Genomic DNA, 18,573 nt, shown 5'->3' on the forward strand with positions numbered 1-18,573 from the left:
ACGTTTCGACAAGGTTTTGTATCTGATAATGACAAAACCTTGTTGAAATGTTGTACATTTGCTGTTATGTTAAACTTATATTAAAGTTTTTCTTCATTACCCATTCAAGCCATCTCCAGCCATTATTAGTCTCAAAGTGGGTTCCTCGTCATCGATTTGAATAGACTTCATGTGTGTACTACTGACTGAGAGAAAGAGATAATATACAAGGTGATGTAAACTTTCAATAAATTAACTGCATATGAATATGAAAAATACATTTCTACAACATAAAACATGTCTATAAATTCAAACAAGTCAAACAAAAAAATTTGTAAGAAAAATACATGATTAAGAGCACTTTACCTGTTGTAGAATAGCCCTAATCTTCAATGGCAGAACACTATGCCCATTTCCAGCAATTATTATTTTTTATCTTTATGTTTCACTGATTACCTTGAAAAGCATACAAAATTAATGTCTTACCCACATGCTGTACAGTTAAAGTGGTATGGATGATAAGGTTCTCCACGAAACTTCAAAGGAGTATCATCAATGATGGCACTGAAAAATATATAGAAATAGTAAGTAAGAAATATTTTGAAAAATTGTATCAACTTTATTAATACTCAACTATTAACACTCTCATGCCAATTATACACCAAAATATACCAGTGTCAGTTAAGAACAATTACACAGGTTTTTGTATGGCCATATGTTACACATTCATACAGGTTTAGAAGTTAAACAAGTAGTTTAAATGAAACTTTTCTTTAAAAAAAATCTTTGACAAAATGAGTTATGAATAGTATAAGAACTTTGGTTTCTGTAAGTTTCCATTAAAGAAATGTTATACTTACTGGCACTTATGGCAGATATATTTTCCAATAGCAGCAGCTTTCACTTTAGCATTACAATCATGACACAGAGCTCTGAATAAAAATAAACTCAAATTAGAAATTCGTTTCCAAAGTGTTTTATAAATTCTAGTTATATTTTGGCAAATAGACACACCATAGAAAGTAAAGAAAAGATATTTTGGAACAATGTTCAAGATAAGAATTATTCTTAGTTCAGAATTCTATTTTTCAAACAACAATCACTCACCAGAAAATTTTTTATACTTATAGAATGAAACAAAACAGTGAAAATATTTTATTTTATTTATAAATCTATGAAATCCTAACAAATTGGATTAGTTATATGTATTTTCTACAATACCATTAACTATTATATTTGTTATAGGATTTTTATTTCCTTACCTCTTTGCATTGATAATAAATCCTTGGTCAGCTAATGGTACCTGACACATCTCACACCGAAAGCAGTTGGGATGCCAGTTATTGTTCATAGCTTTGATAACTCGACCAATAATGAACTCTTTACATTTTCCACAGGATGGAGCAAACAGAATATGGAAATCATGTTCACAATACTTTCTACCTTCAAACTGTATTAAAAACATACTTTTTTTCTAAAATCACACCACAAATATATTTAACAAAAAAATTAACGATTTTAACAAAGTGCTATATTTTTTACTTCTAGACGACACAAGATGTACCAGTGGAACAAAGCAAAATCTGATTCAATGAACTGTTAGACATTACAACAATTTATATTCATAGCTCAAATCAATAATAATTTCACTTTGTTTTATATAATATAGCAATAATTTTCAATTTTATGCAACTTTAAAGCTGAAAGAGTATTGTAAAATTTACATAGACATTACAACAAAAAGCAAGTCAATTTCATCACATATTTCTTAACCCACAATTTCAAGTTTTTCCCTACCTCATAAAAGATCCCTTCGGGAAAAGGTCTAAAACACTGAGCACATCTGCAAAGTTTCCATGAGAACAAATTGAGTAAAAATATGAACAAAATATAAAAAACAATTCTCCCTGACAATAAAAATTTCAACTTTTTGAAATTTTAACTAATTTTTACTAGAAACATATTAGTGCATTAAAAAATTAACTTATTTACTTCCAGTTTATGTTACTTCTAAAAATACACAATAAAGTTTGATGTTAAGGATTTATAAATCGATATTATTACAAACATTATACATATGTAATGATTGAAATAGTCATGAATTTCACTCTTTTATGACTAGTTCATAATATAGATCTTTAGTCAGGTATATACAAGGAAATTTTTTAAATATATTTACTTGCATGTGTTCTGAATGTAGTAAAATAATCTTGTTAACCATGTAATAAAACTTTTACCTACGTAAAGCTTGAATATGCCAATGGCTAGAAACTTTATCACTTTGGATGTGTGTCTGTCCATCTTGAGAGAGGCAAGCCCATCTCAAGGGGTTGTACAGATAATTGTACATTTCTGAATGAGTTAGAGGTTGTTATCCCAATAAATGTTGCTTGGAACAGTTGGTAATGTATTTAGCATTGGATTATGATATACTGCACTTTTAGCATTTGGTCTGAATTTCAATGTGAAATCAGACTTCTTTGTCTTTGTCCCATGTGGAAGAGTGTAGGAAACCCTGTCACCCCAACTGCCAGTACATGTGAGGAGTTGCACAATTTTTGTGCATAAAAATTTTGTTTGAAATATTCAATTGTGTTTCTTTCCTTTGCTGTTTGTAATCAACTTATTCAATACATTACATCTCTGGAATCTGCATTTTGTAGGTACATTTAAACTTATCTGTCAGGTAGTAATGAAACTGAATACCACACACACACACATATATATATACATATATATATATATATATATATATAATAAAACAAAGTAATTCTCAGAGTCACTTCATTTACTACCTTAGTAAATTTTCAGATTACACAACTTCAGAATAAGTATTATGCATAATAATAGGTAATTTCAATAAAATGCATCTTGTTTGTGCGTGTTTTGATGTCTCAAGACTTGCCAATATATTTTTAATGAGAACTATATCTTGCAGTGTTCATGTGAGCTGCTCTTCTTTACATATAATGTTGAAGATATTCTATTTGTGAAAAATATGTGAAACATTTAATTGTCACAATTAAGGATGTTTCATTTCCCTCTTAAAAGTTATAATTTTCCTATACTGATAATGTATTTCCGATAAGTACATCCCTTCACTCACAAAATTAGCTTTTCCCGTTTTGTGTTGCCATTTATATGCAAACTTTATTTATAATGCATACCACAAGCCTTCCACAAACCCCCTACTAAAATAAAAAATTCCAATGTATCTCTAATGCGAATCATCATGCATGACCTCTCCATCAATAGGATAGCAGTACAATCACGTGATGCATGCGACTCCCTCTATACGTCTCTACCAAACTATCACTTCAAAGTTTGGCAGACAACGAAAGCACCCGAAGATTGTGGGGAGAAAGGGTGGGAAGTGTGAGTGGAAGGAAGTATCTATCGGAAATACATTTTCAATAAAGGAAAATTATAACTTCCGATATGGTACTTCCCTCCACTCACAAGATTAACTAGAATCCCACATTGATAAGAAGGAGAAACCCTCCAAAAGTGTTCAAAGGATACCCCTGTAGATGAGAGCATCAGATCCAGAGATCTGAGGAGGGAAACCGCACAACTTTTGATCCAGGTATACTTGTTGCCACATATGAAATTGGAAGAATATGGCAGAAAAAGAAGGGAGCACATCCGAGTGAGAGAGAATATGGCAGGGAGTGATCCTACTGGTAAGAGAAATTATCTTCATCCCACAGGAAGAAAGTAGGTAAACGAAGATGAGTCCCATGATGTAGAATGGCTAGGGTGTGGCAGCCCATACTCGGTAAGTCAACTACATCCAAAACCTCCTTGCTGTGTACTGACACCCATGCAAGGGTAGGATAAAGATCATACCATCTTCACCTCAAACCCCAGAATCATGGACAAGAATAACACATGGATTCCAGGGTATGACACAGGATTAGCATTTAGCTAGGGAGCTGGGAACAGGACATCCAACATCCTTGGGAAATCCATCACATACAATCAACTCCCACGACCGTGAAACTGGTCTGGAACTTCCAAAGGGTAATAACATCCACATTACAAGAGAGAACGAGGGAGAGCCTAGGACATCGATGGAGACATCCCACGTATCCTTACTGTGACCCACAACACAGAAGGAAGGAAGACAGACAACCCAAAAACCTGTGTGAGGATTTATGTTGATTGGCTCACTCTAAATCCAAAACCAGCCCATGCGGTACTGACATCTGCATGAGGGTTCCCAATTGAAGGGGTAAACTAGATTTTGATGTCTCACTCCATGGTATATGAAACTCAATCCAAAGGAGCATACACCAATGCCCTGCTCTGAACTAGATGGCTATAGCCATCTTTATGGAACCCATTCAGCAGGGTGTCTCCATGGTCAACCACCCCAGTGGCTTGGAACTGGTAAGTGATAAGGACTCTCATACTCTACTTGAATAGAAGGAGGGCAGATAGTGCGAAGGAGAGCCCAGAGGATCATCGACACCAAAGACAGTTCAATGGGTGATCATGAAACTATTTTGAAAAGCAGACCATACTGATTCATTCAATTGAGGCAAGACAGGGATGGGCAGCTATCCCCTTCTGCTTTACCCATGCCGTTCATGGGTGGTACGGTCTGGAACGGGCATGTTTATGAAGGAAAAACATTGCAAGGTTATTCACCTTCAATCAATCTTGTGGAAAACTCCATCTCACCAGTGAGCATTGCAGAGCCATAAAAAGAGCACACAATTCAACACGGGAAAATCCGGTGATGAAAAGGCCATCAGCTGTGAGAAAGTGGGGCAACAGTAGAAGGTGTTTGACCCACATAACAACCAATCACCCAGTGAACAATCGCAGGCAAATTCATCAACAGGTCGCCCCCACCTACAGCAATGGCAGAAAGTCATAGGGAAAACACAGAATTCATCATAACTTGGTTGACAGATCAATACATTGTGCAAAAAAATTCAAGACTGGACAATAATTTAAAATACATTCATCAGCTGTATTCATCAGGCAAATGAGTAGAAAACCACTGTGGCTATAAAAATGTTAAATCACTATGGCAATAAACTGTTAAAGTCACGGTGACAAAGAACACGAGAACAAAATTCAAAATGTCTGAACACGAGCACTTCCAAAGGAGAAGTGATAGTTTGGTAGAGGCATACAGAGGGAGACATGTGATTGTACTACTCGCCTATTGGTGGAGAGATGACACATGATGATTTGTATGAGACACACATTGGAATCTTTGATTCCAATATAGGGGGTGTGGAAGGCTTGTGGTATGCGTTATAACAAAAGTTTGCATATAGAGCATAAAATGGGAAAAGCTAATCTTCTGAGAAGAGGGAAGTACTGTATTGGAAGTTCATTTTTATACTGATAAACCTAAGATACAAAAGAGGTTTAAACTGCTAGGAAAAATTTTAAGGCCCAACCTTTCAATATGCCACTTTGAAGAAGTAACTTCTGTTTTCAAATGAAAAAACTTTTGTATGATCTTATAGAAAATGGAATCTTTAAGAAACAAATGAGATTTTTTATTAACAGATAGTTTTCTGCTTTGTGGTTTCACAAAAATGAACCTTGGCATCCAAAGTATACTTCAAAACTTATATTTAGAACTTTAGATTAAAAGAATTTTCTTCCTCTGAGATTTTAGTCAAAGTCAAATACTAACATTTGGATGCATTATTCCTTTATTATTTCTTTTTAAAATGAAAACTTTAAAAGGACACATTTTATTGTAATCAAAAATGGGGCACTGTTTAACTCTTTCATCACGGGCTAGGTCCTTGGAACCGACCTTGTAACCATTTTGTGCTTCTTATAGTTTTCATGCTATAACTTTTAAATTAGTAAGTGAATGTTGGGCAGATTATCAGTAAACATTACAATGCTTTCATACACTTCATATGCTTTCAATTTTTTTATTAAGTCTTAAGGTTTATAAAGCAATGTTTTTCTCATGTCTATTTTTTCTTTTCACATGTTGCCTATCTATCATGCAAAGAAATATTCATTTTAAGATTAAAAATATTTTTATGCATCAGAAAATTCTGAAATTTCACATGTGAAATCTTTATAATGTTGAGATAGTTATAAAACGTTTCTTAAGAACAAACTTTATATTTTATCTGTTATTTTCAGTAATTAATATCTGTATGGGTTCAGTAGATTTGACCAATCTTGCAACCACCATAAAAAATTATAAAATAAATATAAATTATGCCTCTTTCATTCTAGAATGAACACAAATTATAACACAAAAACATAAGTGTTTAGATTAAATTGCTTAAAATCTCATAACATTATACACTTATGTATATTTAATATTTTTTATTATATTGACCTTTTAGCTATGCCTAGCTAATGATACAGAAGTTACAATGATGAGGCTCACATGCACTCATGTTACCGTCAAATAACATAAAACTGACCTTTGGTCTGTGCAAAGTAATTTGTCTTGCTGTGTTTTGGTACAACTCACCTATATAGTTTTCATTTTATAAAATGATATTTTGTCTTTTTATTGATACAAAAAACACCACACACAATTTCACTGTGTTTATGAGTACTGGAGTTAAATAAAAGAAAAACCTGTTTTTGTTTAAGTTATATATATATATAATTTTTAAATTTCTTTTTTGGTGATTTCCTTTGTCACTTCAAGCAGTTAGTTGGGCTGATAATTGTAGCAGAAGCTATACACAAACATCTTTTCTTCTAGCAACATATCTCTTATTTTATTACTTTGTTACAATCGCTATGTGAATCTCCACTAAAATTAGCTTATACAGTCAAAAAGAACAGAAAACGAACTTTCATTATTTGTTTTGATCATTATGTTATAATATCTCAAAGCTGAGATTCAGGCAATTACATCATACCATGACAACTGAGATTAAAAATTGGTACTGTATTCAAGTCACAAACCTCAAATTAGCACCATTTTATTCAAAACAATTTCAACCTTATTTTAAAATATTTATATGTATAAAATTAAATAAATATAACTTTTTTTTATTGAATGAATTTCAAATCTGAAGCAATTTATTCTCAAAATGTGTGAAAGATTGAATGGAAGTTAATTTCTATAGGATTTTTTAATTCAGCTAGTGGTCCAGTTTTACTCTTGGGATGAAATGCACCCATTCAGGCACTATATAGTCAAGTAATATTATTTTTTTAGTTTTCACACTACTTTATCTATATATTTTCTGAATATTTTAGTGTAAGCCATAACTCATTACCCAATTTCAGAAATTTCACAGTAGATTTTTATGGATGTTATATGCAGCAGTGTGATAAAAAAGCTTTAGTCTGTAATTACATTACTCATAATTCTTTATAAGTTTTAACACGAAAATAAACAATGCTTTCTTAAATAGACTTATGGGTATATTATGTTGAAATAATATAAATAGAGAAAAAAAGGAAGAAACTTTGACGATACAGGTACTTACACAAAGCATCCTTGATGCCATACTTCTCCATGGGAATTTACAACTTTTTCATGGGGCTCAAAACCATCCCCACAACGGGAGCAAAACATAGTGCTGACTGACATTATATATATATATATATATATATATGTATATATATATACTCTAGAAAAAGAAGAAAGGTTACATGTAGAAATTGTTGTATAAAGTAAACATTTTAAGAATGTATACCACTTTTCTCCTATGAGTATAAGATTCTATAAATAGTTTTATAAAATACTACACATTTTGCAGAAATCAAAAAGAAAACAAAATATATTCTACAATAAAGATCAGGTATTATAATATTGGCTTTTCCAAGTTTTAACACTTTTTTTTTTACCTCTGCAGTGTTTCAATATTATATCTCAGGCATTCTTCCAAAATGTAGTAAATATCAGTAAGAAAAACCAATACATTTCATAAGAACATTGATCAGTGTACAGTATAAAGTAGAAACTGTAATTGTAGTTTTCTAAGTAAACATACATTTATTTGTACTTGAGCACAGTTAGCACTGATGAGCCAAAACATTTACATTGCTTCTGAAAAATGTGACCCACATATTTTTAGGCCCAACATGTCTCTATTTTCAATTGTTTTGCATGTTGTAATATTTGTACTTCCACTTAAATTAAAAGAAAGAGATTATGAACTATGTAAAATAAATTCTTTGTTCATATTTACTCCTCCGTTTATTATTAAAGATAACATCTTCTTAAATTGAAAATGTATTTCCAGTAATACTTACCTCTACACACACTACAGCTTTTACTCGACTGTTGGGGTTTCCTTCCTTTGCCAATCTAAGCATTGGTCTGATTTTTTCTCATTTGCTCCAGTCTTTTATTCCCCACTTAATTGCTCTTGGCAATATCTATCTTGTAACACTTTCCACCTATGCCAATGTGCCCTCTATCCTGATACTGTATATAAGCACCTCATTCAGATAATATTATCACTTTTTCAAGACTGACCCAATCAGCAGTCTCTAACACCGGCTCTTACTGGGGAGGAAGGGTGGGAAAGTGAGAGAGGAGGTAAGTATTATTAGAAATACATTTTCAATTCAAGAAAATGTTATCTTCCAAAACATACTTACCTCCTCTAACACCACAGCTAGAATCCCACGTTGATAAGGTGGAGGGACAAATGAGGATATTATCAATACAGAATGTGTCTGCATAGATTGTGGTCATGCCAATAGAAAATCAGCACCCTAGTGAGGGAACCACACAACATCCAGAACAGGTAAGCTCTTCCCCCCGAAACCTAATTAAAATACTGCAGATAAAATTTGACATGATCCGTCATCATCACTGGCCAGGCCCCAACCAGGTAACAGAGGTTCCACTATTTAGGGTTGGAATTATAGGACCATGGTCCCTAAATCTCACACTGGTGACTGCAATATATATATATTTGTGAGTGGATCCCCACCTACAGCTATAGAGTGATGTGTACTGAGCCACCATAATCACAACAAGGTAAGGACCACCGAAGTAGACAAACCCTCTCCTCAATCTGAAGAAGTTCAAAAGGCAGCCCCCCAAACTCAGAATAACAGGATACTGTATGCCATACTCAATCTGAGGAAATAGAACTCATCTGGGCTGGAATTATGAACACTCATCCTCACTCCCCAACTGTATGGATAAGATAAATTCCATTTGTCTCCAGAATTATGGAGAAGATGTGGACCAAACTGTGCTCAACCAAGGACCGAGGATGGGACCACTCTGTGTTCGGAATTAGGACAAGGATAAAGATGGGAAATGAAAGGAAGTGAATTAGGCAAAAGGAGTAACCTCCCCTAACCACTGATGTCTTGGGTAGGAAGGAAAAATCCTGATAAAGAAGAAGAGAGGGAGTGAAAAAAATGCACAAGAAATATCATGGGAAACAAATCCGACCTCCAACGTACATAGGCATAGAGGAGAAGGAAATATATTTGAAGGGAGGGTGATACATGAAGCATGAGGAAAGTGATGCAAACAAAGATAAAATGAGGGAATAAAATATTACAATAATATACTAGGTCAGAATAGTAGGCAGTCAGGGAGGACGATTAATCCAGAAGGTAAAAACTGCGGTATTGGGGAAAAACAACGAAAGTATTGGATAAGGCTGCCTGATAACCTAAAGTAAAAAAAAAACAGGGAAGAAACTCTGCCACCCAAGACACAGAGGTTCGATCTGCAGAAATCCCTGACTCATAGATGAACTGCTGAACACTTTCCATTTATGCCAATAAACACCCACTGATGAAGAGTGAATGGAACAAGCTAAAAGAAAGCTACCTGCAGATATAAACCTGATCTCTCCACCAAAGACTGAATAAGAGCTGAGTGTGAAGAAGAACAATGTGAATGTCTAGATGGAGTACCAGCAAATGAAGTGGATGAAGAAGTTGAAGATGAAGAAAAATACTGGCCATTAAGGAGCAATCAGAAGGACCTAACACAGAATGGTAGGGATGAGGGAAATCACCCATGGAACTAAGAAAATAGAAGATGAACATACAGGAATCTGTGGGACCAATCTCGGCTGAAGGAATCAACAGCTCTAGCTAGAGGAGAAGGTACTGCATACCAAATAGGAGTAATGGGCAGTTAAGAGATATATGTGGAGAGAATCCCATGGAAGACAAAGCCACCAGAAAACAAGAGAATCGAGAGACCACTCCGATGGATAGAATGTGTCAGGACGAGAAAAACAAACTGTGATCTGAGCAAGAGCACCCGGAACATGACATGCAAAGATATGAATATTGTGCAAGGGGGACCAAAAGAGCAGATATGTGAAAAGTGGAGCCACCCACAGGAGCAACATCCCAAAAAAGGAGACAAGAGAAGGAAAGGAACACACCCTAAAATCCTACTAATAATGGAAAGGAAAACAAACTGCAATGTCACACCCAATATTAACCTAAAAGCAAAGAAGTCATGAGGAGGAAAGAACTGAAGAACCAAATAAAGAAAGCATGAAACATTAAAGGTATCAGAAACAATAGGGGAAAAAGAATGACAAATGCCAGAAGAAATCTGCCTGAAGTTAAACAAAGGTAAAACTGAAAGCCCATAGAGGGTAAGGTTTGTAAGTAGCCAAACTCAAAGGAGACAAAAGTTACAGCACAGAAGACATGAAGATAATATTCTGTAAAATGTGTCTGAAAATGTGTAAAATAGGTCTAGCAGACACTGCAGCAGAAGTATGGAATGCATTCCATGATAAGGTCAGGGAGAACTGACAATATTAGGATGTTGGAAAATGAGTTGAGCCGTTAGATGGGGAAGATGAGCAATAGTGGAAGCAGATATGACAGACCCTAGCTTCCAGGAACCAACACATTAATTTAAATTACTGGTACAAATAATAAATTATAAATGAAACAAAACTAATGGTAATTAAGTATAAAGTAGAGATTAAACAAAAGTAACTGTAAAAAGTATAAACTAGAAAACAAAATTAAATGAAATAGTTAACATATTGAAAAGCGGGAAGAAAATGGTGTAGGAAATGTATCCCTTATGATGTTCAGTTGAAGAAAAATCTGGAACCATGGTAAATATGAACCTGTCCATAAAACTACAGGAAACCAATAAATTAATTAATGGTAAGAAGGATAAATTATAAACTAAATGAAATGAATGGTAAAAATTATAAAGTAGGGATGAAACAAAAGTAACTGTAAAAGGATAAACTATAATGAAAAACAAATTAAAATGTAAATAAAATAGAGTAGGGAATCAATCTCATATGATGTAATGAGAAAGAAAAACTAGAACCTGAGTATTAGGTCATCAAGAAATTGATGTCACTTTTTTTACATGAAAAAGCTTGAACAACTTATATATCAAAACAAAACATTTATTAAATGAAAGTCTCCATTCTTATCAATGATGCTTTTCTATTTTACAATCAGGTTGTTAATGCTCTGATTAAAGAAATCACTTGGCTTTGAAGCAAAAAACATGTCAGTGTCCTCTTTAACACCTTCCACATTTGCATATGTTTTTCCCATTAATATGGTAATCTGATGGTGCCATATCTGGAGAATATGGTGGGTGGGGGAGAACTTCCCAACCCAACTCCATAATCTTGTGTTGTGTCAAACGTGACACATGTGGACATGCATTATCGTGGAGAAGACCACCTTTCCAATTAACAAGTGAAGGGCATTTCTGATGAAGAGCTTGATTGAAATGTTCCAGTTGCTGACTATAGATCTTTGCATTGACAGTTTGCTGTAGATTGAGGAGTTCAAAATGAATTACTTCTTTGATGTCCCACCAAATGCAAAACATCATTTTCTGCAAATGGAGTCCAGGTTTTGGGGTCAAAAGTGGTTTTGTCTAGGACTGAGCCATTGGTTTTGGCATTTAATATTTGCACAGAAAATCTATTTTTCATCACAGGTGACAATTCTGTCCAAAAATGGTTCACGCGCATTACTCATTGGAAACGATGATCATCAGAGAGTTTGTAAGGCACCCAAACACCTTCTTTAGAGTTTTCTCATATTCCTTAAATGTTTACGTATTTTTCATAAGAGACATGCAAGTTCATGGCCATTTCACGAGTGTGTTGCCTTGAGTTAGACTCAACAAGCATCTTTTCAGAGCATCAATATCTATTCCAACATGTTGGCCCCTGCCATCACAATTTTTAAGGCTAAAATCACCTGAAAGAAATTTGCTGAACCATCGTTCAAAACAATTCCATAAACTTCTTGGATATTCTTTGTGGCTACAGAGGCATTGTTTCCCTTCTTGTATTCAAACAGCATTACATGTCGAATGTGTGTCTCGTCCTGTGCCATTATTATAATGGATTAGAGTACACTAAACTTTATACCTTATACAAGGCTACATTAACATGATGCTTAGGCAGTTCGTTTAACTATTATACATGATGTAAATTTTTTTTTGGGGGGGGGGGTTAATGAAAGTATTCCAAAATGTAAACCAATAAATAATACAGAAATGAAGCCGAATCAAACAAGATAGAGAACAGAAACAACAAGGAAATCTAAAGTAAAATTACAGTGAAATTGAAAAGACGAAAACTACTTAAGCCTAATCGAACTGTACAGAACAAAGGATAACCTAGGAACAAAAAGAAAAACATAACTGAACAATAAATATGCACAATACTGGGAGAAGTTTGTGTGGACCCCAATTCAATGGTTTCACCCAAACAAAGTGAAGAAAAGATTATTAATGAAATGAAATAGAAATGATGATATAAAAGTAAGGAAATAACATAGTTAAACTAATGAAGGACATACATGTTAAGCCTAATCGAATGGTATAGAAGAAAAACAATGAAGACTAATTACGAATCATAACATAACTTAGTATTAACTAATTTAAATAAGTGTATGTTATGGAATTCAAACAATATTACCAATAAAATTGTAAAATGTCTTATCTTTCCAAAGTCGGTGGACTGTATGCAAATGGTGAAGCACAAGGCTAACAAAAGTCTGGATGTTAGATGATCAAATTCCCAATGAAATAAGGTGGAACTGTCCATGGAGTAATGTGAATACAAATAAAGAACCAAGTACTTGAAATCTAGTAGTGGAAAAGGGCTATCAAGATCTCTGTCTGTCTGAACAGAGTTGGCTTCTACAGGAGGAATTGTAGGCAATAACTGAAGAAACAGGCCGACTTTTTAATGTTCAATCTCTCGGAGGATTAACACTGATAAAAACCCACACTGGGTCACCCGCACCTACAGCCTATGAGACAGTGCTAGTCGCAGGCGTAACCCCCAAAGTGATAACAGTAGCTTCGGATTATGACTGGAATAAGCTGGGATAAATGAAGGCAAATTTCAAACTCCAGAGAATCTGGAAGTTATAACAAATGAAAACCACTTTGTGAGTACACTAAATATGAAAACAGTAAAGAATGACAAAAAACGTCTGAGTACAAGCACTGTCAAACAAGTGATAGTTTGGTGTAAGAGTATAAAGGAAGTTACATGCATCAGGTGACTACGTTGCACTACATTGGTGGAGAAGTAACACGTGATGATTTGCATGAGACACATGTTGGAATCACTAGATTCCAATAGGGGAGCAATAAAAAAGTTTGCATATAGAGGTAACACAGAACAGGAATAGCTAATCTTGTGAGAGGAGGGAATTACTGTATTGGAAATACAATACTAGTTATTGCTATATTTCATTTGATATTTAAAATTACAAATCATTTTCAGTGAAACCTTCAAATTCTGAGTGAAAATCACGGCCTTCAAACAGTTGGTGCAGCTTTCTAGATAGCAAGCACTAAGGCAAACTCACTTTTAGCAATTTTACAGATACTCAATGTTTCTTTGCTTGCCACAATCGCAAAGACAATACGCACTAAGGCAAACACACAAATGGAGATTTTACAGATACTCTAACATTCTTGTCATCAAAGGGTTAATTTGACCGTAGTATTGCACAAGTCTAGGTACATATTATTTGTGGTTATAAGCGGATATGAATCTGTTCGAAAAAATTAGTGTGTGTGTTATGTTTGAGAGTATTATATTCATAAAATTACAGTTTATGGCAGTCTAGTGTGATGACACCAATCTTTTATACTGTTTCTTTACCTCACTATACTATTTACCAAATGTAAGAGTTAGTTAGTGAAGATAATCGCATGCATAAATGCGATAACAGTAAATGTTAGAGAACGTAAAGCCATTAAGTCCATACTTTGGGTGCTGGATCTGGAATTTTCTAAGAGCTCCAACAATTACCTCAAACATTAATATCAAAATTAATCCAGCTCTTGATATCTGTACACCTATTCAACCAACACGTAAATCAATATTAACTAATAGCACACATCACTTTATCAAGCAAGCAGTCTATAATTTCATAAGTGTAATAGAAAAATATGTTTGCTGAATAAAATATCTGGATTTGGGATTATCTTTAACAAAAACTGTAGAATATTTAGGTCACTTTAAATGAAAATGCAATATCTACTTAATTTTATCTTGCACTGGAAATTAAGGGTATACTGGTTTCCGAAAAAAAAATTATCCTAAATACATTCATTCAAACTAAATCCTTCTCAGTCTTCATACACAAAATACCTTTCATTACATAAAAATCATTCTCAGTGTCCCTAAAATAAAATGAACATCTGTGTATACACTGGATGTGAAGACAGAAGTTTCAAAATTGTTGGCTAGTTCTACCCACTTGGGTCTAATTATACTATCTGCTGAAGAACTTTTTATGAAGAAACACAAAAGAGGTTTCACAATCAGATAAAATGTTTTAATTACAAAGGTTTACTGCTAAGTTCTATGTTACATTACATTGTAGTATGAAAGGTAAATTGGATGGCAACTATTGTTGGCTTCTTAGAATATCCGTTTACAAAACTTTTTTTTTTATTTGTTTTATCACTCAAAGAGAACCAACAAGCATTATGAAAATAACACACATAAAAGATGATTTTCAATTGTAATGTCTTTTATGTTTCTTGTGTCAAACTACAGGAACTAATTTTTTAATCTTGGCCAACATGCAATATAAACAATTTGTAAGTTTAGGTTTAATAATATTTCCTTACTTTAATGTATGTAGATTATCAAGGATAGATCTGAAACTTTAGTTGAGCTGGTTAAATCTGTAGAGAAGGTTTAAGGGTAGAGGAAAGCTATTTAAGGAAGTGTGGAGGAGGTTGGTCCAATGGACTGATCCCACATTGGAGAAAGAATCTTTACTATAATTCCAAGTTTACTATGTGTATCTAAAGAAAACGTGACAAGGTTTTAGTAAAACATGCAAATCTATTGTACATAAAAAAATCCCGTGTTACGAAAGTATTTGTACCATATTTATTTATTTAATAGTTTTAGTTTAGAGAGGTTGAGATAGCCTCGATGGACCAATAGGACCCTTGTTGTCTCTAAACATTATGTTAAGATTTGTCACATAAGTTGAAAACATCAGTCTGATTCTGATTCTGGCAAGTCAGAGTGCAAGTTGATGTTCATGTGAAGAATAAAAATACTTTTTTTTCCATGATACAGTTTTCATAATGCATTTGCACAACTTCTAGAACCTCTTAAATGCAAATCTATAATTTTTATTATCCCTGTATATTTATATCTGGTATTCATTCTCCTCTTCTACCATGAACCATCTCTGTCTCAGCAAAGTAGGGTAAAATTAAGTTCATAACTCTGACATCAAATACATAATAATATGTTGAATGCCACCCAGTAAAAGGTCATGGCATGTACACTTTGAACCTTGCCCATGCATATAGGGTTAAAGTAGTATGTCTTAAACAGATGTAAAGAAAATTCTTTCTCCTAGTGAGATCTGCTTCCTGAAATCAGTAGATAATAATTTGTGAGCCACTTTATAATATTTTTTAAGTCACTGAGTAGTGGGCAGGTACTATAGAATTGGAAGGTGGCTAATGTTACTCCTATTTTTAATGGAGGCGATTAATACTGTCCAGGTAATTAATAACCTATTATTCTTACATCAGTGGTGGTTAAGTTTTTGAAAGTCTGATAAAAGATGAATTGCAAAGACATCCAAAAAAGTTTAAAATCTTGTTGGCTGGCGAACATGGTTTCACAAGGAGCAATTCTTGCTTTACTAATCTTTTGACATTTCTGAAGAAATTATTGCTTAAGTAGATAATGGTAAGGGTGTTGATTTGATATCCAGTTTTCAGAAAGCATTTGATGAAGTGCCACATAAAAGATTTGTTGTTGTTTTTTTAGTCAATTATTTCTGTTATCTTTCTTTTTCAGGAGATCATCAATTCCTCTTTAAACTTTTGTAAAGTGGCAGCTTCTAATACTGCTAATAACACCATTCCATAAGTCAATAAATCTGTTAGAGAAATAAAATATTTTATTTGCAGCTTAACCTGTTTATAACAAATCTTAAACTTGTGTCCACTCACTGTGTTATATTCGTAACACAGCACAAAAAAAGGAACCATTTACAATAGTAACTAAAACAATTAAGGTTAAAACCATGAAAAGAAAAAAATAAATTTAAAGGGGAGAGTATAAAACATGAATTTCAATGTTAAGCAGTGTAAAGTTATGCAACTGGGAGTGAACATTTTGGAAAACAAAAATTCCTTCTGTAAGAGCAGCATTGGAGACTTTGGAAAAAAAAAAGTATACATTAGGTGTCACAGCTGATAAAAACTAAAGCCTTTTTTTATCTGTTTAGTTATGCTGAGAAATCAAATAAAGTTCTTGATTTTACCTACAGGAATTATAAAATTAAGAACAAAAATAAATATCTATCTATATGACTGGTAAAGTTTCATGTAAAATAATGTATGCAGTTTCATTTCCTCTACTGTAGTAAGAACAACAATATGTTGATAATATTGCAAAAACAGACTACTACTACTACTGTTACTACCCAGCTGATGATTGAATGCTTGCTAATCATTCCAGGTTTTAGTTTTGTGTATTAATTTATAACTTTAGTCAGTTTGTTGAACATGACTGACATTATTAGTTTCCAAGTGACATGGGCCATGATTCTGAGGAAAGGCTTAAAGTTTTTCACTTTTTTTTTTTTTTCTGTGGTACAAATGGATCATAGAAGATTTGATCCAGTAGTTAGAAGTTTGGATAGCATTTCTATGGACAATATGTTTGCACTCTGGAAGTGAATTAAATGGCTGTAAATATGGTCTTGAATATTACAAATAACACACTTAAGTTCCTGAACCTACAATGTTCCTAACTCAGGACCTATGTCTATTATCTGTAAAGCACATGACAGCCATTGTTCAATGTGCTGTGGGTTCCTTGATACCCACACACTGATTCTTATGCTAAATTATATTTTGGTTATTTATACACTTGGAGAGTAATGGTATGCCTAATGATGTGGTGTGTGCTATTTGAATTGTTTTAAGCCTTTGTTGGATAGGTATATAGATAGAGAACTGGAGTAAATGTTTTTTGTTTGAGCCCCCTTTTCCTTTGGTGAAGGGGAAGTAATACAAATTACTAGGATTGATTTGTTTGATGGTTTCAGCTCTCCTTTTTCATTTAGTAGGTAAGCAATGATCCCAATGAGCCTATCAACCCTCTTTTTCCTTTGAATTCTTAAATTAAGAATATTCTGACCAAGAAAACAACTAGAATGTATTTGCCACTTTGAAACTTTATACCAGATTTCTTTATACGAGGGTTAGACAAAAATTATTAACATCATATCCATTTCAACCGAGTAAACATAATCAAAATTAAATAAGTCTGTGCAAAAGGCAAGGCCACCTCCATATGGTTGGTAAGACCATTTACATAAGCTAAGCCATTTCATGTTTATGGAATGGATGCATAAGTAGCCAGAAGGAAAACCTCTCAGCCTACCAAAGAGACTTGAATGTAGGAGCTTGTGAAATAAAGGCTTCTGTTACACTTAAAAAAAAATTGCTTGTGTAATACATGTAGTTTCAGGTGTGATGTTCCCACAAAACATAAGTGTGACAAAACTGACTTAACTTAGACACAGTTCAATGAAGAAAATTTCAACTATTTAAACTATTAATATTACAGCAAAAATTAGTGTTTCACTTGTAAAACCAATGATAGAAAAGTCAGTAAATGGAAGGGTGTGTGTGTGTGTGTGTGTGAGCAAACTGGGATTTCAAGCCAGAACTGAAATATGTACTCAACAATGATGTTGTGATCTTTGCAATGGATCTTGGACAAGTGGAGGTAAGTAAAATGATCTTACAAGTAACTTTTCTAATATTTATGTAAAAAGGCTCCATGAGAAATTGAGCCCTTTACAACAATTAAGGGTAAAAATTACCATCACACACTATTAAAGCATCTTAATTAATCAAATGTTGGCAAAGTTGCAATATTATCACTCCAATATAAATTGGGTGCTAATATAGCGTACAGTATACTAAGATATTTACAGTACAGCATGCAGTCTACACAGATACTATCACCATTACCATTTTAACTTTCGTTTATTTGAAATTGACACCATTTATTATAAATAACACTTTTACATTAATAAAGTACAAAATACCATTACAAAATCTTTTGGGGGTAAGTATAACTGGAATAAAATAAATACCGACAATTAAAACTAGCACAA

The 18,573-nt window shown here is 33.5% G+C and overlaps 1 protein-coding gene across 1 annotated transcript in view; it reads right to left on the reverse strand.

Annotated features, from left to right (window-relative positions):
- Positions 1-18,573, reverse strand: part of LOC106463839 (LIM and senescent cell antigen-like-containing domain protein 1) — a 27,739-nt gene that overhangs the window by 7,339 nt on the left and 1,827 nt on the right. Inside the window, exons 2-6 of the mRNA XM_013923918.2 lie at positions 7,428-7,571; positions 1,777-1,822; positions 1,242-1,429; positions 840-911; positions 466-543 (exon numbers count right to left, since the gene is read on the reverse strand). Coding sequence (XP_013779372.1) covers positions 466-543; positions 840-911; positions 1,242-1,429; positions 1,777-1,822; positions 7,428-7,531 — 488 coding nt within the window. The 5' untranslated portion in view covers positions 7,532-7,571. The remainder of the gene's footprint in view (positions 1-465; positions 544-839; positions 912-1,241; positions 1,430-1,776; positions 1,823-7,427; positions 7,572-18,573) is intronic.

This window comes from Limulus polyphemus, unplaced genomic scaffold, assembly GCF_000517525.1.
Source record: "Limulus polyphemus unplaced genomic scaffold, Limulus_polyphemus-2.1.2 Scaffold1496, whole genome shotgun sequence".
NCBI classification, from domain to species: Eukaryota; Metazoa; Arthropoda; class Merostomata; order Xiphosura; family Limulidae; genus Limulus; species Limulus polyphemus.